General features: G+C 41.4%; 1 protein-coding gene across 7 annotated transcripts in view; it reads left to right on the top strand.

Annotated features, from left to right (window-relative positions):
* Nucleotides 1-19,048, top strand: part of FHOD3 (formin homology 2 domain containing 3) — a 456,888-nt gene that overhangs the window by 349,319 nt on the left and 88,521 nt on the right. For all 7 annotated transcript variants that reach the window (XM_045886817.3, XM_045886815.3, XM_054510321.2 and 4 more), the window contains one exon: nucleotides 14,667-14,801. In XM_045886817.3, coding sequence (XP_045742773.1) covers nucleotides 14,667-14,801 — 135 coding nt within the window. The remainder of the gene's footprint in view (nucleotides 1-14,666; nucleotides 14,802-19,048) is intronic.

Raw genomic sequence — 19,048 nt, 5'->3', positions numbered from 1 at the left:
CATCTCCACATCTCCTATTATAGCTTCATTTATAGGACTCTCTTTCAGAAACAGTGTAACATTAATTTACATGAAATTGGAAGTTGAGTTGTGCCAAAACAAAAGAAAATAAGAAAACCAGAACTATTTGCGAAGGCCCTCAGGGATACAAGATGCAACTGTTTAAGGAAGGCAGACTTTCTAAATGCTTCAATTTTGAAAATGTGCTTTTTGAATGGAAACGTTCTAAATATTTTTAGAAGAAAAAATTGCAAGAATATTTGAACCATTCATGTTGAGTATTCAAATGAGACAAACAAGCAAACAATAATTATGCCACAGCAAATGTGTCTGGGAAGGTGGGAAGGGCAGAGCGCATTCTCTTTCCATCCCTGCAGTGACATCTCCATCTTGTGGGCCTTTTCAGAAATGGCGGCCATGTGCTTGTTTGGTGTGGTGACTGCAGGTACTGGGTGATTGTGAGGGGGTTGGAAGTCTAGTGCCTGTGGCTGAAGGTACTTTGAGGCCATCAATCTTGGCGCTGGGCCTGGGGAGTACGCTGATGATGAGGCCCAGCTTATACCATGAAAGGGGGCATTAGGTGAACACACTGACTGCTCAGTGGGAGCACATTGGAAGAACCCAGGCCTAGATCTCAGGGGGCCGGGGGGACTTCTTTGAACACTCATTGAGCTGAAACCTGAAGGATCAGAATGTGCCTTAAGCAATGATTGCGTTCTCTCTTCCAGTTACAACAGTACCATTGGTTACTAGAAATGACAATCACCTGCCTGTTTTATAGATTCCTATCAAGAGCCTTTAGAGGGCGCCTGGGTGGCTCAGTTGGTTAAGCGACTGCCTTCGGCTCACGTCATGATCCTGGAGTCCCAGGATCGAGTCCCACATTGGGCTCCCTGCTCAGCAGGGGGTCTGCTTCTCCCTCTGCCCTCTTCCTTCTCGTGCTCTCTGTCTCTCATTCTCTCTCTCTCAAATGAATAAATAAAATCTTAAAAAAAAAAAAAAGCCCTTAGAAAAGTTTGGGAATTGTCTGCCCCGTAGAGTTGTCCCAGGAGAGTTTTTCCTAATTCCTGGACAACAGTAAACCCATATATAAGTAGTGACACCTCCACTGAGAGTAATAATGGGTAATGAGGGATGAGTAAAGGATGCAACTTAAAATTTTAGTTTTATATGGGCTTTACGTGTACACCACATAGCATTTAAAAGGTGTAAAGGGCTGTTCAGTGAAAGTGAAGCCCTCTCCCCAGAAGCAACTACTCCTGGCAGTTTCTTTTTTCTTTTCTTTTTTTTTTTTTTAAAGATTTTATTATTTATTTATTTATTTGAGAGAGAGAGAATGAGAGAGAGCACGAGAGGGAAGAGGGCAGAGGGAGAAGCAGACCCCCTGCTGAGCAGGGAGCCCAATGCGGGACTCGATCCCAGGACTCCAGGATCATGACCTGAGCTGGAGGCAGTCGCTTAACCAACTGAGCCACCCAGGCGCCCTCTCCTGGCAGTTTCTTAGCTCTGCTTCCAGAGATGTGCTCGCTTCAGCAGCACATATGTTATGCTTCCAGAGATATTTGATGTTCACAGAAGCGTAGACATGTTTAATAATCTTTACACAAAGAGTAATACACTATACAAACTGTTCTGCATTCTGCTTTTTCACTTAAAAAAATGTACCACAGTACTTAAAATTGTTGCCTTCTTTTTGATGGCTGCATCCTACTTTTTTCTCTTCATATACCCAATTCCATATTGATGGGCCCCAGTGTTTTGCTGTGACCAGGGACACTGCAGTATAATTCATACCCATGTGTCATGTTGCATATGTGTGCTTATCCATAGGGTAAGTTCCTAGAAATAGATTTGGTAAGTCAGTGGATGCATTTTAAATTTTGTCAAATTGCTCTTCATGAAGATTGTACCCGTTTTGATTGTCAACCATAGTGTGTGACAGAGCTTGTTTGCCCATCCCCCTGCAAAAGGACCATTCGACTTCTCAACCTTTGCTTACCTGGTAGTGAAGAGTTGTAGGTCAGTAAAAATTTAAATTTGCGCTTCTCTTACCATGAATGTGATTGAGTGTGTTTTCATATGTCCACAAGCCTTTAATATTTCCTTTTCTGGGAATGTTTGGTTCATGGTCACTGAGTTCTTACCCAAGTGTAGGGGTTATTTATAGACTGTGATAAGAACAGCAATTATTTTCCTCAATCATTGGTCTTTTTACTTCATTTCTGGTGTTTTTGCCATGCAGAAAAATTTAAATTTTATGAGTTAAATGTATTAATCTTTTTTGTCTTCTGATTTTGTGTTCCTCATGAGGCAAACCTTTTTTCCCCATGCTTGCTTCCAGAATTTCGAGCTATAATTTTCACATTGAAATATTTTATCTATCTGGAAGTTATTTTGGCACATAGCATGAAGCAGAGATCCACCTTAAATGTTTTCACTTGTTTGCATACCATTTATTGAATAATCCATCATTTCCCTACCAATTTGTCATACACCGACAGGAATACAGATTCAAGCATGGGTCTGTGTTCAAACTGTTCCCTTAGGAGTATCTCCCATCTCCTGCCTTCTCTGAGGCTGTCAGGAGCTCTCCTTCCTCCCAGTTCTTGTCTTTACCATTCAGTCAGTTGTCTTTGGACTAGGACTGTATCATGGGCTACCTTGAAATGGTCCCATTATTTTTGTCATCTGCTATTGAGCAGTTTTTTTTTATGGTAATTGACATATGGAATAGAGAATGAGGGGTATTTGGGGAGCCTGGGACAGAGCAGTGAGGACTAGGAGAATGGGAGCCTGCTGTGTTGAGCAGTGACTTCTCCCAAGTTAAGCTCCCCCTTGTGGGATCGCACTTCCTGTGACCCCGTTCAACACCTGTCTCCACCATTGGTGTGGCAACTTCTTCCTCAGAATGAAGATGTCTGTTTCCATGCATTTCCTGCCTGTTTTCAGGTACTTTAGCTCTTGTATTTATTACCTGCCTGGTAGGCTTTTTGACTGTTGCCCTGAGTGTAACTTGCTGATACCTGTCTTCCTCATCCTGATTTCCTCCTCCCCGTGGGCTTTCTGTTCGGCATGGATCTGCATGCTTGTGTCCTCTTGTTCTGGTCAGCTTTGGCTTTTATCGTTTCTTGCCTTCACTAGTACCTACATGTGCCTTGAGGTTTTATTTGTTTGGTCTCCAAACCACCGCCTTCTCCAAATATATGATTCATGTGTTTTTCTGGATCTCAAATACTTGCTGGCTATGTTCCATCACTTGATCTATATGGTACTTTGTTAAAAAATGTGTTAGTGGAGTCAGGAGCGCCACTGTCCATTGGGGCTTTAGTTAAAGGTTTTTTTTTTTCTTTAATTTTAAATTTAAATTGGTCAAAGTAGAATTTTTTAAAAGATTTTATTTATTTGTCAGAAAGAGAGAACATAACCAGGGGGAGCTGCAGGCAGAGGGGGAAGCAGGCTCCCTGCTGAGCAGGGAGCCTGATGCAGGGCTCCATCCCAGGACCGTGGGATCATGACCTGAGCCCAAGGCAGACACTTAAGCAACCGAGCCACCCAGGCGCCCCATCAAAGTAGATTTAAAAAAAAATAAACCTTGAACATCACTGAGAAAATCCTGAATAGCATATAAAATAAGATAAAAGGCATTGCCTTATTATATGATCACAATTAATGGCACCCAGTCTATAATTGCCAGTAGGAAATAAAAGTTACCAATGTAGACTGAGTCCCTACCAGTCAAAGAAGTTGTGTTCTCCTTTTACCATGTAGACTCCCTTCTCGCCTGCCGCTAATTCCTGATCCCAGTCTTGTTACACTGAGTTCCTGTAAGGCTCAGTGTGGTCCTGATTAATTGACTGTGTTACACCCAAAGCTCAGGAGGGGAGAAACGCCGGTGTGTTGGCTGAGTGAGTTTGCGGTAGGTCTGGCTCCCTGATGGTAGTTTCATGCGGTGACTCCAGGTGTTGGGGCACCATCAGCCTTCTGTCCTGCAGGAGGACTCTGAATCCTAAATAGACTCTAGAGACTCTTTCTCCCTCGTGTGTTTTGGAGCCAACTCCTCACCATTCCTACTACCAGAGATTTAGTTCAAGATCTGTGTCATGCCTGGACTAGCTATTGAGTGATCAATGTCCTTCTGAAACATAGATCTGAGCAGGTGACTTTTCCTGCTTAGAAACCTCGAATGACTCCCACTGCCTATCAGTGAAGCCCAGCTTGATTAACATCACCAATAGGATCTCTCACATTTGGGTCCTGCATGCACCTCCCAGCTTTATCAGCCATCACGTCCCCCATCCTCACTGTACTTTAACCCCATGGAGATGCCATGAGCATCCCAGGCTCCCCTGAGGCCCCTTCCTTCAAATTTGCTCTGTTCTTTGACTAGCCTCTCCTTTATTCATTCACTTGATTCCTTCTTGGCCTCTAAAAGCCATGTAGATGACATCTGTCCTATAAAACTCCTCTGACTTCCTCAGACAGAATGAATTATAACGTCTTTGTGGATTCACATACCTCTCTTTCAGCTCTCGGCCCTTTGAATCATTATGCGTTTACCCTTTTGTTTCTAAAATGGGGTTCACAAATCTGCAGTGGTCTGTGGTAGTGGACTTGGGTCCCACAAAGCCATGGGATCAAGATGGTTAACTTTTCTAGACTGGCCATTTTATTATAAGATTTGGGGAAAATCATTGAGACAAGCAGGACGATGCTCTATAGGATCCATGTTCACATGACTTCTAAAGAGACCGTTTTTCTTTTTGCAAGGCAAAAAGCACTCTGTGCTGATCTCGCGTTCCTTGCCTTCTCCTGTAGGACAAGTGCTTCTTCTTCGCTGCTGTTGGGCAGAGCCATTTCTGTGTCTCCCACATGAGAGTCCCCAGCCTCCTGTTCGCTGCCCTGCCCCAAACCTCTTTGTCAAATAAACAGGCGCACAGATGCCTGGCCAGGTTTAACCTCACAGAATCCTGTTTTCTTCCTTTGGAAAGTGGGATTAGAATAGATTTTTTTAAATTACACAGTTCTCTCATCCTTGTTTCTATAAGAGGTAAATATAGCAACCTTCAAGGGACGTATCGTAATTCTGTTGGGAAGTGAGAACAGTGTGTATAACATTTAGAGTTAGGTGAGATCTCTAACAAGGAAATGCAAATACCACTCGTCAGAGAAATGCAGGTGGAACAGCTATGCACAGAGCAGCAGACAGTTACCCTGCGCTGTGCACTGAGCCCCTATGCCATTCCCCTTCTGTGCACCTGCTCCTAGTGTGTCAGCCCCTGATGACCTGGTTTCTGGTTATCATTGGCCACCGTGGTTTTGCACTAGCATTGTACAAAGATTACAGAGTGAAAAAGGGTAAGAATGAGGGAGAGATTGCTCACTCTGAAAATGTCCTCCTGGGTCCCTTGTCCCATTTCCCCCCACTGCTTCCCACAAAGCCCAGCCATAAGTAAATAAGCTTTACTATTAGAATGGGAGAGGCTGAGTTTCTTCCTGGGTTGATTTGAGAAAGAGTATGTGTGTGTAGACAGATAGCAAGATATATAGACAGAACCTCCCCCCCACCCTTCTCACTCTCTAATCTTTGTACGGTCCCAGTGCAAAACCAAGGTAGCCAGTGACAACCGGAAACCTAGCCACTGGGGGCTGCACGTGCTCATACACATGTATAATGACCCCTCTGTTTCATTCAGTAAATATTTTTTATTCAGTGCTCATGATGTGCCCCCCTATGCCGGCATGGGAATCCAGCATGGATTTCCTCAGACCCTGCTCCTGGCTTTATTGGGCTCACACTCTAGTGGCAGAAACAGATGATAAGCAAACCATCAGCAAATAGAGAGTTTCCATTGCAGTAAATTTTGTGAAGAAAATGAAATTTCATAGAAGAGCTTAGAGGCCATCAAAGTGGAAAGCCTAGCATAGGTTTTGGTCTTCGTGAGGGACACCTCTGGTAAGAGGTCTGGGAAACTGAGTCACCAATGTAAGACCTGCTGCATTTTATCCCTAGGTTTGCCAGCTCTCATGATGAGACAAGCAAGCCCATTTAAATGAAGAAAATTAAAAAAAAAAAAAAGAGTCCACATCTGTCTTCAGAACAGATCCTGAGCTGGAGAACTATGTTTGGAAGAGATTTGGTGTTTAGAGAAGGGGTAGGCATACATGGGAGGTATAAGTTGGCCTGGAGAGGAGAGGAAGATAGAAGACGGGGAGGATGGACCTCTGGGCCAGCAAGGCCAGGAAGCCATGATGCAGGAGGTTCTAGTGGCAATCCATGTTTTGGAAGCTGCAAGAAGAGTTTAATTATGAAGCCACATTGGGTTGGTCCTGGAGCTGTGACAGGAAGACTGGCCTCCCAGCTGGCAGACTCATTTGATCTTGGACAGGAGGGTGGAAAGTAAGAACGAACTGGCCAGAACTGCTATGAGCCTGGGGTCAGGGCCTGCAGAAGGGGCCAGAGGACAGGTCGAAGCATGACACCAGCTAGGCCTGGAGGAACGGCCTCATGCCGTGCCCGTGATGACCGTAGTCACATGAGGCTGCACATGGGGCCGGTCTCCATGGCATGCTGCCCGAGCTCTGCTCTTCCCCCGTGTCTGGGAAGCTCAGACCTGTGCGGAAGCAGCATGGGACAGGCTGGAGAAGGGAAAGCAAAAGGAAGCCTTAAACCCATGTCCCAGTCTTTGATAGCAGAGGTCTCGGGATTGTAGCAGTGATGATGGAGAAAGGTTGCCTGTTTCTTAGGGCTGCCTCTGGGGTTTGCTCATTTCATCTTGAGAGCTGAGATGTAGCCCCAAAATGTGAAAGAAGACTCAGACATTTCCTCACTTCAGGTCAAGCAGATGCCTTTTATAGCTAGGCATCACCCGGAGTTCTCTCTTCTCCTGTGATCCTTAGATCGGGTGACCCCCAACTTCACAGCCAGGCTGTGAGGACAACCTCACTGTTGTGCATTGTCAAATTGCCATTTTATTACTATTCTTTGATCTCTATATCTTCATATTAAATTATCTACTGTGAATTAAGTGATCATTTCAAACACCAAATAATTTGTGACCTTAGTTTGACTTCTGTGACCGTATCACCAGAGATCATTTTTTTTTAATAAAAAATGTTGAAGATCTGCTGCTTTTACAAATAAGACTTTTACTTAACTCCAATTTACCAAAAGGAGTGTGTGTATTTAAATAGCTTATGCAGTATAATTGACATAAAAAAGTGGAGCAGAAGTGTCGACACACGTATGTGCGGGTTAAACAGTGCCGGCGGATCTCCGTCAGCCCAGACGCTGTCTCATGCCCTTCTGTGCTTAGAGCTGCCACTCCCCATCCCAAGCAACCAGGGTCTGCTTTCTGTCATTATAGATTAGTTTACATTTTTTAGAGTTTTACATAAACGTAATCACACTGTGTGGACTCTTAGAGGTTGACGTCTTTCAATTAACATAACCGTTTTAAAATCCAGTCATTGTGTTGTACGTTTAAAGACTTCATTCTTTTTTATTGCTGACTAGTACTCCGTTGTAGAAATAGACCACAGTTTATCTGTGGACCTGTCGATGGACATTTGAGTTGTTTCCAAACTGTGGCTATGAGCATTTGTTTGCAAGTCTTGGTATGGGAATGTGCTTTAATTTCTCTTGGTGAAATACCTAGAAATGAAATAGCTGAGTCATATGGTAGGTGTATGTTTAGCTTTTTAAGAAATTGCCAAGCTGTCTTCCAAAATGGTTGTACACCGGAGTACTGCTGGCCTCATAAAATGGGATGAAATGTATTCCTTCCTCTTGAACTTTCTCTAAGACCTTGGTCAACGCTGGGGCTCTGGCCTAACGGACTTATTTACATGCCCAGCTCTGCTATATCCCAAATGGGACTCCTCTGGCCTCCGTTTCCTCATCTATAAAGGCGAGAATAATGGAACTTCGTGCAAGAGGTCGTAGGGTTTAAAGAATCATTTCACATAAAATAATTGCCACCCGGTATTATTGTCTCCATAAATGGTAACTCTTATTATCAACCACATTTCAGTGAAATGGAGTTCCTGTTTCAGACATCCTGGCGAGGGAGGCTTTAACCAGATGGGTTGTCTGGGGCAGCCCCTGGGGCCTGGTATGGCCAAGATTAAATATTGCAATTCCTCTCCCTCAGAGTATATCATCCGCTCCGTTGCAAAATATCTGGCTCTGCTCCACCTGCGTTCTTAGGTGGCTTCACTCGGGTGCAGTTGCCGCGGGTGTAACTGACGTGACTTCAGCTTTCCAGCCGTGTTCTGGGGTGGCTCGCCATCCCGGTGACTCACCGGCTGGAAGTCGCAGCAGGAAGTTTCGGATCAAATCCCCAGCCCACTCCTGCCTCTCAGCCTGGGAACTGCCAGGGTCCTATTCCAGATCTAGCCTTGGGGATGGCAGCTTAGCTTTCCCACCACATTTAGAGATTTTAGGCTCCCCACATAAACTGAGATGTGTCATGTACCCGTTATGGCCCAGATGCTGTGCTAAGCAAACGCCTACCTCAACTCTCATGTTAACCTTACGGTGCTTCATGAGCTGCTAGTAGTATTTTTTTTTTTTTAAGATTTTATTTATTTGACAGAGAGACACACAGCGAGAGAGGGAACACCGCAGGGGGAGTGGGAGAGGGAGAAGCAGGCTTCCCGCTGAGCAGGGAGCCCTACGTGGGGCTGGATCCCAGGACTCTGGGATCATGACCTGAGCCGAAGGCAGACGCTTAACGACTGAGCCACCCAGGCACCCCGAGTTGCTAGTAGTATTACTACCATTTTACAAACAAGTAAACTAGGCTCACAGGTGTTCAATGATGGGCCATGCTCAGGTTTTCTCTAAGCCTTGTGCTCATTCCTTTTTGCCATAGCTGGCCCTCAGACCAGCCAAGATTAAACATCGCAGCAACTTCCAATCACTGTAGGTATTCTTCCTGGAAAACTTAATATGAAAGATAAAAATCTGTTAAAGATGCCTTTATAAGGAGAAGAACTTACCATGCTAGCTTGAATTTTGGCATTTGGGTGTTCATTTTTCTGTTTTGTTTTGTTTTTTTTTGTTTTTTTTAAGGATGATCTGGGATATTCCACTTTGTCTGGTTTGAATGCATTCCAGCATTGATGTTATAGATTGAGCCCACTTCCAGAAACAGGATTTATAGGACCACAGTTTATGTTCTCACATGTTGGGCTTATCCAGGAGACCTAGGGAGGTCTTTATTAATTTATTAATATTATGTTTATAGTCTTTTGTTTCCAGTATGACTGAAGTGGCTTATATGCATCTAGGACAGAAAAGCTCATTGGGGGGAGGAGGGGTCTTTTAATTCTCCCTTCCTGCTACAGGGATCTGCCTTAGGGTGCTCAAGAGAATGGATCTTGAGTTGTTCAAGGCATTTTGTTTCATTTCCAGAAAAGAGGAACCATTCTGCTTTGCTTGGAGTTAACAGCTCACGTTTCGGTTCTTCCAAACTGAACTTATTAAGGAAGGAGACTTCACGTATTATTAATGCTGCCTGACAAAGCGTTTGCTGTGTTCTGACCAGAGTCAGTATGAGAGCTTCTTACAAGGTCCAAGTGGGCAGGAGCACAATCTGCAGGAAGGAATGGCCTATCCATTTGACTAAACTGGACCCTCCTCAACTTTCTCAAGTTCTACTACTACTTCAATTTTATACAGGCTCTAATGTTCATAGTTTATATAAGGAAATGATGTTATGTACCATATAGAGAAGCTTCACTGTGGCCTTCATTAGCATAGCCATTAATGGCCCATCAGTAAGTTATGTATTGTTTTTCCTAAAGTAAGCAGAAACGTTTAGAAGAACAAACTAAAGTCAGAAGTGTAAGGCAAGTGGCAAGGTCCTTATCTTGCTCTTCACCCAAGAGCACAGACCACCAAGTTGGCTCCTGTCTCTTACCTCTGAAAAGAAATCTCAGAAGGTAAAGCTGCTAGGGCTTAAAGAGACTAACTACACAGGGCAGGCTGGGAAGCTGTGCTGGATTCAAATCCCCCATATAGGGGAGAAACAGTCCCTCAAATAATTCTCCTGCGTAGAGTACCTTATTTTTTGTTTTAAAATTCTGAAACTAGGGGCGCCTGGGTGGCTCTTTCAAGTAAGCATGTGCCTTCGGCTCAGGTCATGATCCCAGGGTTCTGGGATGGAGCCCCACACTGGGCTACTTGCTCAGCAGGGAACCTGCTTCTTCCTCTCCCCCACTTGTGCTCTCTCGCTCACTCGCTCTTAAGTAAATAAGTAAAATCTTACAGATAAAATTCTGGAACTAGACTTAACTTTTGATGTTCAGCTAGCTTGGAGCTTCAAAGATATTTGATATTAAAAGAGAAGTACTTTTGATTCTTAAAGAGCAAAAGACTGACTTCAAAAAACATATTCCAGGCTTACAGAAGATTTTAGATAATGACAGAAAGTTATAGAGAGCTATAAAGAACATTGTATATAAAATTGAAGCCCTGTCCCTTTGATTTTTTTCTTCCCCAGTGATGACCACCTGAAATTGGTTTTATCATTTCCATACATGTTACTATATTTTTGCTAAATATAAACATATCCCTAAATAGTGTATGATTTTGCCTTGCATATATTTAAACTTCACAGAAATAATAGCATACTATTCATATTCTTCAAACTACTTTTCATTGTAAATAAATTGTGCTTTTGAGAATCACCCATGTTAGTCCATTTCACTCTATTCGTTTTTCACAGGTATAAGGTATTTCTTTGTAAAAATATACTATATTTTTTTCTATATAGATATTTCTAATCATTAAACATTAACAATACAAAACAGTGTAACACATAGTATTCTTGTATGTATTGGCCATCTTTAGCATGCAAAAGTTGCTCTCTAGTATAAATCTGAAAGTGGAATTGCTGGGTGGTAGGATGTGCACATCTTCAAATGTATTAAGTGCTTCTCCAAAATGATTATATCAACTTAGACTCCCAGAAGCAACATAAGAGAGTTCTTGTCTTGTTCTGTACCAGTGCTTCAGGTCATTAGGCATTAGTTTTTGTCAATCTGCAATCTGAGACCTCTGAAACAATACATCACTATGGGTTTAATTTGCATTCTTTTTCCCTCATTTCTAGTGCAGCATTTGTATATTTATTGGCCATTTAATTTTCTTCTTCAGCAAAATGTTCGTTATCTTTTGCTCATTTTTCCACTGAGTGGTTTCTTTTTTTCTAATGTGGAGTGGTTCTTTTTGTTGTACATATACTAATCCTTTGTGGTTTATCTGTATTACAAGTAGCTCTTCCTAGGTGGTGGCTTCTCTTTGTTCTTAAATAAATGCATACAAATTTTAAATGTTAATGTATCAAGTTTTTCCTGTTTAATTGCCCTCTTTGGTTTCTGGTATAAAAGTTCTTTACTGAGACCTAAACATTGCAAAGTTTTGCTTTTTACATTTTCCACTTAAACTCCTAGGATTTATTTTTGTGTTTGGTATGTGGAAGGCCTAATTGTATTTTGCTTTATGTGGCTAATAGTGCAATTGTTAAATAGTCCATCATTTCCCCACTGATTGATCAATTCTAACATTAAGATACTCTTAATGTTTCAGCATTGAGTAATGTTTACCATAGTTTTAAAAAAATTTGTTTGCTAAATACCCATTGTCAGGTTAAGACAGTGCTCTCCAATCCTATGCTTGCTGAAGTTGTTGTTGTTGTTGTTGTTTAATAACAAATGAGTATTGCATTTAAAGCTTTTTCTGCATCTACAGAGGTAGTCATGGCTTTTCTCCTATATCTATTAATGTGGTAAATTACAGTCATTGATATTTTCATCTTAAACATCCTTGCATTCATTGGACAAACAAAACGTGATTTTATTTTAGATCTTGCAGTGGTGTTTATATTTGCAGTCAGTATATAAGTTTCTGTCTTCATACTGTTCTTGTTTGGGTTTTGTGTCAGAGTATTAGTAATCACATAACATGAGCTGGGGAGCTTTTTCTATTCTCTGAAACTCTGTATATGATTAAAATGAGCACTTCTTTGATTATTTTATAGAAAATACCTTTAAAAAATCTGAGACTTGTTGCGGGGGGGGGGTTGTTTCATTTTGGTGTGTCTGGATATATCTGTAACAAATTGGTTCAATTTCTTAAGGTTAATAGGGCTTTCTAAAGTATCTATTTCTTAGTCAGGTTTGGTAAGTTATTTTTAGAAAATTGTCCATTTCTTCAAAGTTTCCAAATGTATGGTCATAAAAATTTCTCCTCATTTTCTCGTAATTTTGTCTCTCGTAATATTGTTGTATCTATGTACCATTTTTGAATATTATTTGTAGCTTTTTTCTTGAACAATTTTGACAGAATATTATTATTTTTAAAAATTATAAATCAGCTTTGATTTTGTTGATTTTCTCTATATATCTTGATTTCTCTATTTCATTCATACCTTTATTTCCTTTCTTTTACCTTCTTTGAATTTATTCTACTGTTGCTTTTCAGATTATTGAGTTAATTTCTTTTCTAATATAAACACTGGAGGCAATAAATCTCCTAAGTACTACTGTAGAAGCATCCAATAGCTTTTTCATTATAGTACCCTTTGAATATTTTCCAATTTTCTATACTTTTCTTCTTTGGCCTGAGTTATTTAGCAGTGTTTACAATTTTCCAATTATATCAATTTTTAAATTTTATCTTATTTTCAACTCAGTTGCATTGTGATTAAGAAGGTAGCCCATATGAAACCAATTTTTGGCGTCTCTTTATGAGCTTTGTGGCAGGATCAGTGGTCAGTTTTTAGACAGTCTCTGTGTATTTGAGAAGAATGTTTTCTCTAACTTGGGGCATTGGGTGTATATGTTCCTTTGTCATGTTAAACTTATGAATCAAGCTGAAAAAAATCTGTTATGTCCATAACAGTTATCACTGTGTGAGAGGTATAGTAAACCTGTCCACTTTGTGGCTTAGATTTAGCTGCATGTAACAGAAAAATAAGAGCAACTTAAGCAAGATAGTCTGGTCTTCATTCATGTGAAAGAGAAATCAAATTCTATACATGCCTGAGTGTCCAGGGCTGAGGGAGTAGTTCTTTAGTGAGCCTGGAGCTACCAGGAATGGCAGTTTCTTCCCTCTACTTCTGCCACTTCTGAACGAGAGCCAGAGGCAGCCCCACTTTTCTAGGGAGAACGGCTGTGGGACTTACGGCAGAATGTGAGCGATACCAGAGTCCTCTTTCTCCCACACTAAGGAACCTTGTGTTCCCCACTAGGCAGGCATATTTTCATTGAATTCCAGTACGATTTCACCCAACCAATATTTCAGAAATAGTTATATCTTAGTTTTGGAATTTTTTTTTCAATAAATTAAGGCCTCCTTGTCCATACAGATTTGTTTTGTTATTCCCCAGAGGTCCGACAGACTCCTCTTTCCAACAAACTCCCTTCCTTATTGTTCACGTGCTTACATAATTTTCCCTTTTCCCACCCATTCTCCTGACTTAACATTTCCTGTGATATCCACCCCTGTGATCCCTCACTGAGGCCTCCCACAGCTGGCTGTCCCCATGATGCCATCTTCAGTGGACATTCTTCACCATGAGTGAAGTCCTTTGAACATGCTGTATGTTCTTGGATGCTTCTTGACCTAGAATGAAATTTCCTTAATTCCAATCAGATTTCAGACCATTGCTGTGTCTTTTTTTCTTCATCTGTTATCCCAACACCTGTTTTAAGATGACACAATTATTTTGAGGGGGTATATTGAGAATCTGGTGTACAGTAAAATATTTTTAGCATATATAAAATAGAAAACAGTTTTTTTCCTAAAGATAGATTTATTTTTATTTTATTTTATTTAAATTCAATGAACATATAATGTATTATTGGGTTCAGAGGTAGAGGTCAGTGATTCATCAGTTGTATATAACACCTAGTGCTCGTTACATCATATAATTAATTCCCATCACCCAGTTACCCCATCCGCCCACCCCCTCCCCTTTAGCAACCCTCAGTTTGCTTCCTATAGTTAAGAGTCTCTTATGGTTTGTCTCCCTCTCTGATTTTGTCCTATTTTATTTTTCCCTCCTTTCCCCTATGATCCTCTGTTTTGTTTCTTAAATTCCACATATGAGTGAGACCATATGATAATTGTCTTTCTCTGACTGACTTACTTCGCTTAGCATAATACCCCCTAGTTCCATCCATGTTGTTGCAAATGGTAAGAGTTCATTTTTTTTTATTGATGGCTGAGTAAGAAAACAGTTTTAGATTGAATGTTGATTCTGTATAATCTTTCTGTAGACAAATTTAAAATGTGTGTGTATCTCTCTATAAAGAGGGAGAAAGGGAGGGGGAGAGTGAGGATGAACCTGTATTTATGTTATGCATATTACTGGAGTTCTTTTGGGTAATAACAGCACCATTATTGATGACTGCTTGTATGCCAAGCATGGTGCTTAGTACTTTATACACATTACCACCTTCTTGTCCTTCTAGCACATGAAGTGTGTTACTCACCTCCATCTACAGATGAAGATCCTGAGACACTCAGTTATTTTCCCCCAGCAATCCCTAGGTACCAGTGGACCAGACGCTCAGGTCTAACTGCAATCTGGCTGGTTCCTACTTGGGTACTTTTCATCACAGACCGCTCCACTAAAGCCCAAACTCTGTGTCTTTAGGTCATCACTGAGTGGCCTTCTCACCTCGCCCTTTAGGCAGCACCAAGAGTCCTGGGCAGCAGAGAGAGCGCGGCGGCGGCAGGAGAGAGAAGAAAGGCTGCAGAGAATAGAACGGGAAGAAAGGAACAAATTCAAGTAAGAGGAATTTCAAGATTTTGTAAATAACAAATTGAAAATTAAAGCACATACCTTCCTGCTCTGTTTGATTAATACTGGTCTGAGGGGTTAGGTAGGAATATGTTTGCTTTAGATTCTGCCTCTGTTTTTAAGGAACAGCAAGACATTCCTGAAATGGGCTATAGCTCTGGCTTGTTATGGCCTTTTTCCTCTAGCCTTATGGCAGGAAGCACAGAAAGCCAGCCAAATACAATTAGGAACTTGTGTATTTTAGGGTCCTCCATTATCTAAAATGGTCTTATCCAGGCCTTCCTGAAGACTGAGAGCCTAATTGTCTTAACTTAATTTGTCATTTCCCCCTAAAGCTACTCATGTTTTATTCATATTCTATTGGATGCCAAAAGAAAATGCTTTTCCCACTTTCTGGTTTGCTTCTTTGCTCCCTGTAGCAATCTTCAGTATATTTTTTTGAACAATAATCTCTCCTCCTATGGAGGAGAAAGGCATTCTGACGATTACTCCCAGCCCATTATCCCACTGATCTCTTTGGTCTCCATCCAGCTCTGAGGCTGTGTTCCTGTCACGGCCTGTCTGTCCCCGCTGAATCCAGCATTGCTCTGTTTCTCCTCCAGCTCCAGCCTGTGCACCTGTTCTCCCCCAGCCTCCTGGTCGACCTCCTTCCACTTCTCTCCCCTGAGCTTCGTGCTGTGTGGTGCTTTATGGACACCTGCTGAGTCTTTCCTTACACATTTCATTCCTTCTACTCTTCCTTTCCCTGCTTCCTCTCCTCCTCCTAATCTCCCCCTTTGTCATCTTCCCAGTCATCGCTCCTAGACCTTCTATGTTCTTTCTTGTTTTCTTTTCTCACCACATCTTCACTTCCTGTTTCCTCAGTTCAATTTCTTTGGCAAACAGTATTCCCTTTAAACCCACTCCCGTTTAAACCCACAAAGAGTATAAAACATTGTAAGGGAGGATTTACAGTTTCAATAATGTTTTTTCAGAACCCAGGAGAGTATGTGTAATTGTAGAGATGGTCAAAATATAAGCAGAGTTATGAAGTTGCCTTAACTGTAACTCTATTACATGGAAACAAATCTCCCCAAGTCTTGGGTGAAGAGCGAATCCTGGCTTTTGTAAGGCTGGGTTAATGGCCTGCATGAAGTAAACCAACATCATTCCTCCACTGTGATCGCATGGCATACCCTGAGCTGTCAGACTTTTCCCAAATTATACATGGAAATGCCACACCTGAATACACTATTTCTCATGAGGTAACTTTGGAAGTTGTCGCTTCTGGAAAGACCATTTGTAAAACCACTGGAACAGGTTAAATCCTTCCTGAGCAGGGCTTTCTGAGAGATTTGCATATTTTGCTACCAAGTAGAAGCAGAGAATCTGAAATAAACACTTGGAAGATTCAGAGATTCGTCTACATATATAAGGATTTTGTTGGAAAAACCTATTAAAACTGGGTGCCAGTTTGGGGGAAGATGGAATATGTATACTCCCTCCTGTCTCTTCTACTTCATCACTGAATGCAATCAGAAATCATGGACAGAATGTGTGGAGCTCTGAAAATTCCAAACTGTAAAAGGGAGCAGGTGAACTGGGGACAGAGGCTAGTCTTCTAAGTTCCAAGCCAGTGAGAGCATACCCTTCTTTTCCTCCACTATCACCTGGTGTGTCCTCAGAGGTACCCCAGAACCCAGAAGCACATACTAAGTGTGAACTAAGAGAGAGCCTCTCTTCCTGGACCAAGGAGCAGCAAACGGAGGTCCTAAGAGTCAGACTGGAGAAATGTCTTGTTTTTTCATATTTCCCCCCTTTTTTCCTATCCCAGCCTTGAAGCTATATTGTTACAGAAGCACAATGATGGCAGCAGTGTCCACAGGTGCCTAAAATTCTGAGGGGACCCTCCCTCTGACCAGAGGAACTATGACTCCAAGAGCGCTAGGGAAATAACCATTTTTTTTCTCTGTGTCCTTCTGGCACACTGCAGATGGGTGCAGATGGAATTACTGAAAGTAGCAGCAGAACATAGAAGATAAAGCTCAAGCTTTCTGTCTAGAGGAGCAGGAAGGGAGACCCAGGGAAGCCAGAAAATTATAGGAAGGCCACAAAGAGTAGAAAAATCAAGAGAGCACTCCTAGCTCATCTCCAGTTGTGCACATGTAGCTTAAACCCTAAACTACATCACAGACTTTGAGAACTAAATACAGAGTGTCCCAGACTGGCCACTGGATGGGTGCACACAAGGGCTTGATTTGGAGAAAATTAAAAATATTTGAAAACTGAGCTAATATCAGAACCAATATCAGAAGGCAGTCAGAACTTGCAGGCTGAACCTAACCTAGTTGACTGCCTGCTAGAGCAAAACAAGATTCTTGATAGAATTCAAGGAAGACCCAGAGTGTCCTTTCAAAATATTTAAAATGTTCTCAATGCAATCCAAAGTAACTTGTCACACACACACAAAAACAGGAGAGTCTTAAAGGAAAAAGAGAATCAAAATACTCTAACTGCAAAAGGACATAGATGTCATTATCAGACAAAGACTAAAGCAGCTACTATAAACATGTTCTAAGATTGTAAAAGCAAATACTTTTGAAACTAATGAAAATATAAGTCTCTGTAAAGAAATAGAAGCTATAAAGAAGAACCAAATGGAAATACTTATAGAACTGAGAAATACAGTAATCAAAATGGAAAATTCATTGGATGGGTTCAATAGCAGAATGGAGATGAGAGAAGAAAGGGTCATTAAACTGGAAGATATAACAATAGGAATATTATCCGATCCAAAAAATGAAGCAAAACATTAGAAGAAATGTACATTCTCTCAGGGACCTATAGAACAATAACAGAATGCCTCGCACTCATGTAGTTGAGTCCCAGAAGACCAGGACAAGAGTGCATTGTACTATATATTAAGCTGTCTGCCTATCTGTATGTATGTATGTAGGCAAAAACTGTACTCGTAACTATCCACTATTTGCTCTTGGTCCCAAGTGGGTCTCACTTCTCATTTAAGACACAGAGAGATCCTGGCAAAACAACTCTGTCCAAGAAGGAATGTTGATCATCAGGACAGACTACATACAGCTACTAATTATGATGACTGTAGTTCCATCCTGAAAGTCTTAGGACGTGAATGAAAAGCAGTTCAAAAAAGGAAATAGGAAAAGCTTTATCAAGTAGTCCCTGGGATTACCCAAATGGCTGACCTTTCTTCAGCCATTTTATTAAGTTACTCAGTCTTCTTGTGCTTTTTCCCTTGCAAAGCATCCTTATCTGTTGTTATTTTTGTTGAATATGATCTTAAGCTTTCTGGGTTATGGGACATCCTTATCTGTTGTTATTTTTGTTGAATATGATCTTAAGCTTCCTGGGTTCTAATGTGGAAAGTGATGAGGACAGGTGCTTATAAATGATAACAAATCTGGGTCTTTGCTGAGTTTTCTCCTTCTCCTGCTTTAATTGCTCTGACTTACTGTCCCTTCATATCCTGTTAACAGTGCATGGAGGGGTAGAATACTTAACTACATTGTGAGATCTGGTGTAGAAAACCATGAAGTCATAATTTTTCAAGAAAATAAGTGGTCCACTGAGAAGTGGCTGATCTTAAGTCTTTTTTTTTTTTTAATTCTTATTTATTTATTTGACACACAGAGAGAGAGAGACAATGAGAGAGGGAACACAAGCAGGGGGAGTGGGAGAGGGAGAAGCAGGCTCCTGGCTGAGCAGGGAGCCCGATGCGGGGCTCGATCCCAGGACCCTGTGATCACGACCTGAGCCAAAGGCAGATGCTTAACAACGGAGCCACCCAGGCGCCCCTGGTCTTAAGTCTTAAACTTAGATTCAAGCTGGAATCTCATCAGCCAGAGCAGAACAACAAACATTAAAATTGGACGAAGTTTGGCATTTTGTGAGTGCAAACAAGAAAATGTACAAAGTAAGAGCTTCCCATGATCCCTGCATAGAAACTGGGAATGTGAAGGGTGAAGAGAAAGAATCCTGCACTGTGGGATGAATGTCCAAACTGTAGAGTGCCACACAAAATGGCCAAGATGCCTGGACACACCCATATTTAATTCTTGAGATCAAAGTTGTGGAGCCTACCAGAATTTGATTAGATGTTAATAGTCTCTGAAAGCTGTTGTTTGCTTGCAGTTGCCATATGTTACTTGTGTATTGTTTGACATTTTAAAAAGTTTTTTCTTCTCCCCTCTCCCCCATATACCTAAATTCTTCTTTCTTTAATT

This window comes from Mirounga angustirostris, unplaced genomic scaffold (assembly GCF_029215605.1).
Source record: "Mirounga angustirostris isolate CCGP_5_RB_7025 unplaced genomic scaffold, mMirAng1.0.hap1 SCAF_14, whole genome shotgun sequence".
In the NCBI taxonomy this organism is placed as follows: domain Eukaryota; kingdom Metazoa; phylum Chordata; class Mammalia; order Carnivora; family Phocidae; genus Mirounga; species Mirounga angustirostris.
Note: the sequence above shows the minus strand (reverse complement) of the source record. Positions and strands in the feature narration are given on the sequence as shown.